The 12308-nt window shown below is 32.1% G+C and overlaps 1 protein-coding gene across 41 annotated transcripts in view; it reads right to left on the reverse strand.

Annotated features, from left to right (window-relative positions):
- Positions 1–12308, reverse strand: part of LOC117121821 (ankyrin-3-like) — a 136233-nt gene that overhangs the window by 52619 nt on the left and 71306 nt on the right. For 38 of the 41 annotated variants that reach the window (XR_004447634.1, XM_033267152.1, XM_033267167.1 and 35 more), the window contains 11 exons: positions 12164–12262; positions 11545–11742; positions 10814–11011; positions 10574–10672; positions 10291–10395; positions 9718–9793; positions 7636–7647; positions 4804–4928; positions 3339–3637; positions 2601–2825; positions 1688–1789 (listed from right to left, as the gene is read on the reverse strand). Coding sequence is in view for 40 of the 41 variants with exons in the window: in XM_033267152.1 (XP_033123043.1) it covers positions 1688–1789; positions 2601–2825; positions 3339–3637; positions 4804–4928; positions 7636–7647; positions 9718–9793; positions 10291–10395; positions 10574–10672; positions 10814–11011; positions 11545–11742; positions 12164–12262 (1538 nt within the window). In the remaining variant the exon portion in view is untranslated. The remainder of the gene's footprint in view (positions 1–1687; positions 1790–2600; positions 2826–3338; positions 3638–4803; positions 4929–7635; positions 7648–9717; positions 9794–10290; positions 10396–10573; positions 10673–10813; positions 11012–11544; positions 11743–12163; positions 12263–12308) is intronic. The other 3 variants (XM_033267186.1, XM_033267162.1, XM_033267146.1) reach the window with 2 other exon arrangements.

Raw genomic sequence — 12308 nt, forward strand, 5'->3', positions numbered from 1 at the left:
TCCCAACACGATGGCGTGTATTTCAATACTTGGAGTATGTATTATACTTTCTTATCTGAGATTAATCAGTGGACCTTTCGGTTTTTGGATGTACAGTGTTAAAATGAATAAATAACACAATTAAGACACAAGCATTTCTTTATAAACGTTTATTTACGATGACATATGACCTATGATAGGCCTACTGAACAACGGGAATATGTGAGATAGGTAACATGGGAATGGGCATGGAAAGTACTACGCCAATATTTTTTATAAGCGCCACACTGAAGTCTTAAAAAATTATATAAGCGCTGCTGCGCTTATTCGAGCATTTACAGTATTAATTTTGTCAAAAATCACTGTTCCCTTTTGGATATTTTATTGAGACCATGAATAAATACTATTTAGGCGTGAGTAAATTGCTTTTCAAATACATGCCCATGTGCACATGCGAGTGTAGTGTTCATTTTAATGTAGACTAATACAAATTTGTATCTTTGGGAACACAAAAAACAATTACTAAAGTTTTTCATTGTGGGCTGTTCATTCAAAGGAACAATGGAATTGGTTTAGTAGCATTTGTTTATTCTATCAAATTTTTAAAATTTTATATTTCTCTGTTTTAATTTAATTAATTTGTTAATGTTACAGATCCAGTTTATTTTTCATTGTTTATACTTTTATACCGAGGGTCCCAATTTATCAGCTCACGCTGGAAGAAAATAAATATATAAATAATAAATACAGGTAAGTATTCACAAAATAGATGTCATGATGTCGTCAATTAGCAACTAAACTAATGTTTGTTTCAAGAACGCAGGTGATAACTTTCTTTGTGACTTGCCTGTGAAAATGAGAATAAATTTCAATCACAAACTATACGAAAATTGCAATTTAAAACTTGATTCTTGTTAAGCAACTATTATTCATGCAAGATTAAAACAAGTAATTAGACATCGTAACCAATAGTTATGCAAATAAGTCTTGTATCAGGTTCATCTTTAAAAAAGAAATGTCTTTATTAGGGGGAAAACAGACTAAGCATTCACAAGTAAAGGCTATAAATACAATGCTTAAATACAAATACAATCATAAATGACACTTTAAGGACAGAAAAGTAGGGACACTGGACAAAATCACACTGAGAAACAAAGGTGAGTCTTCATCAAATAAACACATGCTTAAAGTATAAACTGGCAAAGTAAAAATTAATACAGTAAATATTCAAATTTAAAAGTAAGGTAAGGGTTCAGGCATCAGGATGGTGGTACAAATCCAAATATAAAATAAGGTGCATAAAGTGGCCTGCATCTTTTAAAGATGTTGCAGATGACGTTGACGAAGATGATGGTATTGACAATGATGATGATGATGTTGGAGGTGGGTGTTGATGATGATGATGATGGTGATGATGTTGTTCATAATAATGATAATATTGGTGTTGATGATGATGATGATTATAACGTTGGTAGTGATGATGACAATGATGATGATGATGATGGTAGCGCTAGTGACTACTATAATAAAAATCTTAGATTTTGTCCATGTGAAGTTTTAACATCAGTGAGAACAATGAAGTGCAGATTACAATAATAATGAAGAAAAAAAATATACAGAATTTCAATATCAAAGAACCAAAATCCACAGATTTAATAGAAAATTATTATGGCAAAGAGGATCCATGCCAGGTGTCCACCAAACATACCCTAAAAACTTCTCGGACACTGGGCCCATCTCGAGAATACGGCTCACCAGCATTTCTCCGTCACTCAGCGGAGGGTATGTGAGCAGTTTTTTGCCCAATCCGCTGCAGCAACATAGTTGCAAAAAAAATTAAGTTTAATCATTTTTCTATTCAAATACTGATAGGTTATTTAATAGGAATATAGAAAAATTATAAGGCATAATGTTCAGTTGGCATATGATAAACTAAATGCACTGTCGGAACTTGCTGTTCCATTCATTTTTGAGGGGTGCTTTACCTTATTCAAGTCCAGGTAATTATCATTAAACATGTAACATTAAAAGACAAAAATTTAAACATCACAAGCAATGAAAATACTGAAAACATCAAAAGCACTTGCAGCTGCAGGTCTCAAAAACTGAGCTGTTTGGCTCAGATGTGAATAAAGATAGGCCATAGAATCACATAAAGAGAGGAGGGAATTTGTTTTTGTTTAATATAATTTGATGCATGTTAGTAATTCTCTAGCATTTTTATGTAGCTATACTCTTCCTACTAATTTCCTTAATTAAATATTAATACATTTCTTTGGACAGAAATTATTAAAAGGAAACCCATGATATTAACTAGAATATATTGAAAAATAGTGAAACAAAATACTTCCTAGTATATTAATAAAGACATTTACACAAAATTACACATGTTCACGTTTAGCTTATTAATGTTTTCATAGTGACATCATTCATAGATGGCACCTCAGGATAAGCTGAACAAAGAGAGCTTCTCAATCATGTTTCATTCTGCTAACATGCATTCGTTGACTGTATTTAATGCTTTATGGCTATTGCAGCTATTCCATTGCATTTAACACATAATTTTGTCTCAAAGACAATAATCATAGCATTGAGAAATTAATGACAAATTGATTACTAACCCGAGAAATTGTGCTCCCGACGGGCCAACCTCAATAATGCGGCTAGCTAGTGCCTCACTCTCCATAACGGGCGGTTGCGTTATCAGCTTGCTGTGTTTGACCAGACGGCAAGTAACTCTTGTAGGTCCAGTTGCCTTGTTTGGCGGGACAACTACGCGCATGCCGGGCATACGGCAACTGCTTAGGGTGCCACCGCGGGCATCAACCATGAAGCTGATCAAGAAACTGTAAAATTAAAATGATTAACACATTTTATATTGAGGTAAATAAGTTCATTTTCAAAAAATGAATTTACATTGGCACTAAATACAAAATAATTCTGGTATATTTAAATCATGACAAAAAACTGATAATATTTGTTTATGCTGACTAACTATTAAATACAATTATCAGATCATGAATTTGTAAGGCACACATTAATTAAAAATGCATTTATGTTATAGAACAGTCTAAAATACAGTACTAAAAACAAATAGTAGATAAGTAAGACAAAACGTAAGAGTTGTAAAATACTGTATAATAATCCATGTGGTACTTTTCATGGAAAAAAATTTGACATCAATTTGTATATTAATCTGTTAAAAAAATAATTAGAGAAATATATAATCTGTAATTGTCAAATAAGTAATTCTTCATAATATATTTTAGAAACTGACACTTCAAAAGTACAGGGTATATTTAAACTTGAGCAATTTGACAACCAAATTTCCAGTCTGACTGAGTTTTTTGATCACTTACCCAGACTGCATGGAGCTGTGAGTGGTAGCTGTAGACCGACCATCAATTCCATTGAACGAAGGGCATCCATCATCTGGACTTAAAATCATGTGTCCGTTATGACCTGGGGTCGAGTGTGAAAGGGGTGGTGGAGCTGAAAAAGCACTCTGCTGTGTGGACATTGTGATTACCTCGCCTTCTATAAGATCCGGCCCAAGAATGCTGTCGTCCCCACGGCCTATAGTGCTGGCTCGGGATGGTGTGTAGGACTGGCGGTAGTAGCCTGACAGAGAACCAGCTCCTGAGTAATACTTCATATCCTGATTTTGGGGAGGAGGAATATAAATTTTAGCATTTAGGTATGGTATATATGGTTTCGAGAATCACAAAAGAATAAAAACCTGTTAGTGGATAAACTTTTAAGAAATGTCATTATAATTGTCAAGGCTCATCAATAAGACTAAGAATATACATAACGATCGCTAATATTTTGATTATTTAGTACGCATCATTTTTTTTGTTGTAGTTATTAGTTTATACTCTCCCTTTAAAATATATACCACATTTGTTACTGGTGTTCCGTCAAATAATAAAACTCTACCACCAATGATAGAGGAAAATTAGGAGAGAAGTGTAGTAAGGTCACTGAAGGAATGTGGTTACCTAGGTTGAATATTAGATAAAGCCAAAAAATCTAGGGAACTAAAGAAAAAATACCAACTAAATGGTTGCAAGAAGCAATAGTATGTAAAATGTTGACTATTCCATACAGGGATTCATGTAAAACAAACAAATAAAAAAACAAAAAACAAAAAAACCTATTCAAACCCTATACCCAACTGTAAAGCCTATTATTACTTCAAAAGACACATTAAGTAGGGATGGCACTGCAATTGCAGACGGTGTTTACAAAATGCTTTGTTGCTAAAAAAAAAAAAAAAAAAAAATCCTCTAGATGTAAAACCAAAATGAGCTAAAAAAAGCACAAGGGATTCCAGGAAAGAGTCTCAAATCCCACAAATATATCAACCATTTCTGCTACGCAAATCTACATCATTTGATTGGGAGGAATTGAATTTACTAGTAAAGGGACAATATCAGGATCTGAAAATGTTTATGAACAAAAAGAAATGGTGGCATCAAAAGCTAAAACTGCAGACGAGGAGAGCCTACCAACTCAGTCATTTCTATGATCAGCTGATACTGAGGGCGCCAGCCACTGATGTCACCATGATATACCTGTTTGAGGAAGCATCCGAGTTGGATGTAAAGATTATGTTATTTTATTTTAATAAGCAATTTTTAACACCATTTTTCTGTTACAATGTACTTATCGATCAAAAGAGGAAATAGTACAATGAAATGACTCCGACTTAATTACTGGACCAAAAAGGTATGTTTATCAACTGATAACCACTGTAATTGTTTACAATTTATGAGTGTTAATTTTTTTATATACATTTGTATTCGTATGTGTGTTACTTACTGGGTCCATTCCCAGCCAATCCTGTTCCATGAGCCGGTTGTCACGTACGATGGAATCATCCCCCAGAATTTTAATCTCATCTGCGGTCAGTGTCCCGTGGTCTCCTGTCATTGATATGTCATCACCTATAAAATCATTAAAAATCAATTAATATATTTCCTAATTAATTTTATTCCAGTATTAAAATTGGATACAAGTAGTTAGATTCAATTAAATATTAATATTTTTATAATTACCATTACTCTATTATTATTTATTATTATTATTATTTATTATTATTATTATTATTATTACTTGTTACACATTTACAAACAGCATACCATACTCTCTACGTAATAGTTAATTATATACAAAATTAAGATATAAAATTTGACCTAGTCTCACAGAAAAACAAAATTATATCCCATATCTACAATGAATGTCATGAAAATATTATGCCTAGATTTCCTCGGCAACTTTTTAAGTTAATTACAAAACTGGAAATTGTGGTACATTACACTAGAAAATAAACCCAGTGCTCTTCTTCAGGTGTAAGTGGTGTTGAAAGTGGGTGTTTAATTTCTTCATATATAATTGCATGCAACTTTAATCTACACTCCCATTAATCATTAAATGGTTTGGAAAAGGATGAATAGCCAAACCCTATAATGACAAATGAAATGAACTATGACCTGACCTCAAACACACAAATATACACACCCATAGACTAAACCTATCAAACAAATTCAAGTACATTTGATATTGTACTCGTAGAGCATTGTGTTAGATTTTCACATGCAAATGATTTCTGTATCATGTTGTTATCAACTATATCTACCTTCAATAAATGTTATTAAAATGAGAAAAAAATGTGGTTAATAAATTCAAAAATCCAAATATATAAGTGTTTCTCTCATGAACTGACTACAAACTAAATTTCAGGCAATGACAAATTTGGAAACTAGAGGATATTAAAATTTTTCAAATGAAATGGACAAATTTAAGGTGGTCTCAAATATTATTGGTGTCAGATAATGAGAGTACAACTTCTTTATTATAAAAAAAAGTTACTGTAGAATTAGATCAAGTTAAAATTAATATAAACGTGTATATGAAGATTAGCATATTAAATAGTGGGTTATTTAAGTGGTCACATCCATATGTTTATTTAGCTGAAGGCAAGGGGTATATATTATGAGGGTAGGGTATTGTAAAACAGGACAACAGTGATACTTGGATTCTTGGTTTTTAACAGTAGGGTATAAAGTCTCCCTCTAATTAAAGACATATACAGTTAAATACCAATTTTCTGTGGTCACAAATTGTTATCTTTCATCTATATTGTTCTAAGTAGACACCAAAGCTGCAAAATATCATGGAAACATGGTAACAAAAGTGGTTTTTAATTGGAGGGAGACCTGTATATTAGAGGGTGTGGTGATGTCAGTAAGAATTGACCAAACGAGGGCATCTATGATAAGGATAAGTTGCAGAAACGCAGGTCCACAGCGGTACTTAATCCTTCTTAATAAAGTGTTATTATCTAAATTAGAAGTTGCAGCTACAGTTGTACCAAGATAGCAACATCCATCTAGCTATTATAAGAAGGGCATGATGCTGTCTATTATATAATCTCTATTTATAAAATTCCTGTAAACAGTGCCAAAGTGGTACATCATTGTCCAAACTTAAAAACTTTATCTTTGGAATGATATAAACTACAGAGCAGTATTGATGACATGTCTCATTGTTAGTCTATCAAAAAACTATGTTAATTAATCCCAAAAAAATTGATTAACAGCAATAACATAAAGCTATAAAATGGTGACACAAAAAATTTATGTTAGTATCTCCTACAATATAAAATCACGCTACTAAAAGTATTATTATTATAAGACATCAAAAAGTGACATTATAAACATAAATATATTCAGAGAGCAGCGGGTTAGTGTAACATATGTTGAATGTATATAAAAAATGGTTAAAAATTTTTAATATAATAGACCAAATACCACATAACACATGTTTTATATTTGGCCTTAGGTTAATTAAAATCATGCTGTGCAGCTGTATAAATTTACATCATTAAATACCAATCAACACTAAGCACATATAAACACACACACACGAACTAGGACTGAGCTTTTAGAACACAATCTGTCTCAAATATCAAATGAAAATTAAGTAGTTTATGACATTTCAACAATTAATCTTTAACATGCATATGGGCCATTTTGCATTTTGGATTTTTCTTCTCTGAAAGACAGTGCAATTTTGAAACTTGCATTTCAGCCCTTCAGGTGAACTACAAGGAGAGCAGCGATGGGAATTGAACCAAGGAACTAAAGGTCTCCATGGTTCAGCACACACACAGTGGATACCACCAGTTTAGCCTAGTGAGCTGGCTGCTCTCAGGATTCCAGATACTGGGGAGCTTTTGATTGCACGACGACGGTAGGACGTAGAACGTAAAAACGTCAGTAAAAGTCATCTGCGCATGCAAGAACGTTAAAGTCACCTTGTCGAGTAGATTCTGGAACGCAATTTGGCCAAATGTATGTATGCAGAGAAAGTAGGACGCCGTGTATCACGGTCACGCATGAGTGATTCCGTTCTAGCGTCTGACAAATTGAAAGCTTCCTACTATCTGCATTATTACAATACTCTTAGGAAGGAAAACCACATTGAGACAGTTTGTGGGCATAAGCTAATTATTTTTTCTAAATGATATGTGCCACATGTACTGTACAATTAACAAGGAAAACTGTGACAAACTTGTTAGAAAAAACCCGACAAAAACAACAGCATAAATAAGCTTATAAGTTTTACGATAAAATTCAGGACAAAACATACCACTTTCTTCGTCTAGGGAAATATGGAGGTTGATGAAACACAAATATGAGGGAGAGGAAGGGATAAAAACATCAGTTATAAAATCAAAAGCTAAACAAAGTTGTCGTAAAAGCTACAAATAAACAAGAATGATTTACAGAAATAAAAAAAAAAGATCTAATGTAACCAATCATACTCTTTCAGATTTCTATTAAGCTCTGTTCAGATTATCAAACTGTTGTATGCCCATATATAGTCATGATGTGCCTATATATAGTCATCATGTGATGTCATTCATGACTATATTTAGGCATGTCGCATGTTTTTTGCCAAAACAGGGCTACAGATTCAGCAGATAATGTTTGAACAGATGTTGTATGCTAGTAGTGCATGCTTGTTTTACACTCTATCCATATTATCAAATTTTATGTTGCAAACACTTGCGACTTGCTCATAAATGGGTAAGATATGACATCATCATGCCTATATATGGTTGGGCAATTTACAAATACAAATTGTTGCATAGAACTTGATAGTGTGGTTAGAGGTTACATCCGATACAGTAGTATGCTCTTGTTTTTTATCTGATCAAACCAATATATTGTTCTGTTTTTTTGACAAAACACTATCTGCTAAGTCTGACAGACAGAAATCTGAAAGATTATGCTCAGTAGCTTCACAAAACAAAAATTAATCTCATTTGAAACTACGATAATAATCATATGGATGTAACTAAAAATGAGGAATAAAATGAAAGACAATGAAATGTTTAAGGTAGAACTACTAGCTAAAATAATATTTAAAACATTAAAGAATGTGACTTTTTTTCATCAATTTAAATTATTAAAAACAAAATATTTTTTTAAATAAATGAAAACAAAAATGAGAAAAAAAATACAACATAAATTATCATTGAAGAAAGATGTGTAATAGATCAACATCAAACAATTAGATAATTTTGACATTCATTAATTGAAGTTATGACTGAATGATGAGATCTCACATTTAAAATTTGTGATACTAAGCACAAACAGAAGAGGACAGAATACTGTGATATAAAAAATATAGCAATGATGAATATTCATACAATATGTAAATGAGACTTATTACCATTTGGTTACAATGTGGTTTATATTCAAAATACTGTATATTTTTAATACCGAAATCTCCATAGCAGTAGGTGAATGCATAGCAAGACAATACATTTGTGTGTATCCAAATATAGTGTGACAATATTCTGCCATACAGTATATACAGATATATCATTACTTTATAAGAGGGCTATCCACACCATTAAGTTTTATGTGCCTACATAAGGGCATGATGTCATAACTCACACACACTGGGCTTATTCGACTGGTTCATTTCGACGACTACGATTTTTCGTTGAGTACTATTTTCATTCGACTGGTTCGTAAAATAGAGTTTCTTTGACAACGAAGATTAACATAAACCAGAGTGCATTCCTCAGCGTTAGTGTTTTCCATGTGACCAAAACAAACATGGCCGATTGGTCAGTTTAGGAACAACATTTGTGTTATATAATTTAGATTAAATTTCAGAAAAAAAAATTATAATAGTTACCCACATGAAGTGAAAAAATATTCGTAGGCTAACAGAATTCAAAAACTAAATGAAAACATTTTTGTGTTCTAAAGGTTCTTTTAGATGATCTAAAGTCAAATGTAAAATTAAGATGTTACTTACTATTCAATAATTTGAAAAAATTTTTTTTTTACAAAAACCCATACTGCCACAATCCGAAGCCACCTTGATTACGCAGCGTGTATCGCGGTAACTATGCAGCCGTTTTGCTTTGTAGAGTATTTACCAGTTTTCTATTCAACTGGTCAACTTTGTTAAGTTGGGTTTTACAATTGCGCAGGTGGGCGCTGTTTAACAAAGAACGACCAGTCGAATACGGCCATTAGTTGCATAAAACTTAATAGTTTGGAGAGATCTTTTAATTACCTCATAATAAACACTACAAATATTTTAACATTAAAAGCACAGCATATTCAAATTTAAATTATAAATATATAACACACTAATATATAAAATACTATACACTTCTACAATACAAACATAAATGTCATATCTCACCTTCATCCTCATCTTCAGACATAAAGTTCACAACCATTATTTCAGGACATTGAACTTTGAACTTCTCCTCCGTTGTCTAGCGAATGGGATGAATTACGTAACACATTAATACATGATCATGGTAACTAATATATTCATGCTTTATTAGCATATATGTATAGAATGGAAGCTGAATAAACAAAATATTGTTTCCAAATATTTCAAGCAGAACATACTAATATTACCACCTGGTCTTGATGTGTTGTCATATTGAAGTATGTAATTAAAAAAATATAGTTTGTATTATCTTACAATAAAATTTATAATCATGCGAGTATGTTATTTATCAAATCTTATGTCAAAAGCTCACATAACATTTCTGTAAAAAGAGGAATCCAGATTTTATTGTTATACTCAGGACATTCAATAGCTAGTTAAATCTTATGTTAATATACATTGAACAACATTTTACAACATGTTCATTACATACATACTTCATAACTACATTAATTTAAAGGGCTTATATTTTCTAGAAAAAAAAAACAAATGATTAAACTAAATGTCCACAAGATATATTCTATAAAATATGCTTACTGTTGTGATGGTGATTGTCTCTGTGCGGGTTGTCACTGTGGTCAGTGTGTTGATGACCGAGATATATCCGAGGCGCTTAGCAACACCTAATGGGGTATACCCATTCTACAAGACACAAAAATAAAATACTTCTTAACAAATACAACATAAGTATTTCTAATTTCACAACCCATTTAGAATCTTACAATAAAAATTTCACTTATTAAATAGCCTGTTTGATATTGAATTTCACATACATTTAAAAACCAATTTTCTATACTTTATTGAATTTTATTTTTCTTACATTGGCTGTTTCATTTGGATCAGCTCCATTCTCCAACAACTGGTTGATGACCCCTACATGACCCTGCTGAGCTGCTTGATGCAGAGGTGTGTTGCCATGCTGAAGTAAATAAACACAAATATTATTTTTATGTAAAATTGTAATGAATTGTGGGTGTAAAAAATAAATGATACAAGATAGATGGTATTAGTAAAACTTTACTGTTGAATGTACAATCAAGAAAAAAAAATCACAGCATACTTTTGTTTTAGATTTGATGTCAGCTCCATGGCGAAGAAGGAATATTGCTGTTTTGATGTTTCCATAGTGGCATGCAATATGGAGTGGAGTGTATCCAGCTTTAGTCTTGGGGTCAATCTCGGAACCACTTTTGACTAGGATAGCAGCACAGTTGACCTTATCCTCTTGTGCAGCCAAGTGCAGAGGGGTCAAACCATTCTAAGTATAGAAATAAAACATAACCAGATGTTATTGCCTGTTTGTATTCCGATTATACAGAACAGTAATAAAAATACAGAACCTGGGTGGTTTCAATAACTGGTGTATGAAACTTAGACCTTTATATTTATGCAATACTAATTAAATTATTTAAAAATTGTATAAAGAATATTTATTTTTTACATTCAATTAAAATTATTTTTCATATCCTGTTATTTCAGATTTGGACATAGAGCTATCCCTCATGTTATAGCAGATATGATGGATATATTTCAGACCAATTAAGCAAACAAGATGCTGCTGAGAACAAAGGCGGCTTAGAATAGCAAAAGTGTTAGAAAGATACTTCATAGGTTGTTGGTTCGATTCTCCCATCAGTTAATTTGCTTACTCGACATAACATAAATATTGTTCCTAATAATAAAAATATTTCATGTGTTTTCATGTGACAATTTGGCAACGTCATAAATTGTGCATGACTTTTCTACAAAAGAATGTTATAAAGCATATCTCTATACTGGCTGAATCTTTACCTTAGCTGTTATTCCAGGCCTAGCACCTTTATCTATTAACAGACTCAACATGTCTGTGTGGCCTTCCTGGGCTGCTAGATGGATTGGGCTAATTCCATGCTTGGTGACAGCATTTGGATCAGCGTTGTACTCAAGAAGGGTAGTAGCTATCTCAATCTGGTTCTTTTTAGCTGCAATATGGAGCGGTGTAAAGCCATTCTATGAAGAAAAAGAAAAATATATAAATAATAATTTGAACCTAGTGCTCAAGGATTGGTAGTTCCATTTTTCAAAAAAAAAAAAAAAAAAAAAAAAAATAGAAAAAAAAATTATTTAATTAAATTATATGCTCTTTGTGTAATTGGAAAAGGCCTGTTATATATACAAGACAACTCTACTGTTAAACTAAAATTTGAAATTTTTTTTGTCATAGCAACACATAAATAAATATAAAATACAGTAAACAGCTATTTGTTTCCTCTTGCAGTAGAAACTGTGCTATCTTTTATCTCAATTTTCTTAGCATCATAAGCATCTTAACCAAAGTGTAATAATACAAATTATTCAATATAAAGGTTAAAGGTTTAAACATACTTGGGTCTCTGTGACACCAAGTGACTTTAATTAATTGATTGAATACCTTTGCAACTGATATTGGAGACGCTTTCTGGTCTAACAACAGCATTGCAACATCTACATGATCATAATGGGCGGCAATATGGAGGGGAGTCAAATCATTCTGGAAATGAGGAAAAGAAATCCAATTACATGTAATAATTGAAAAC

Source organism: Anneissia japonica, unplaced genomic scaffold, assembly GCF_011630105.1.
Source record: "Anneissia japonica isolate Jap-2015-1 unplaced genomic scaffold, ASM1163010v1 scaffold2392_len1475705_cov187, whole genome shotgun sequence".
In the NCBI taxonomy this organism is placed as follows: domain Eukaryota; kingdom Metazoa; phylum Echinodermata; class Crinoidea; order Comatulida; family Comatulidae; genus Anneissia; species Anneissia japonica.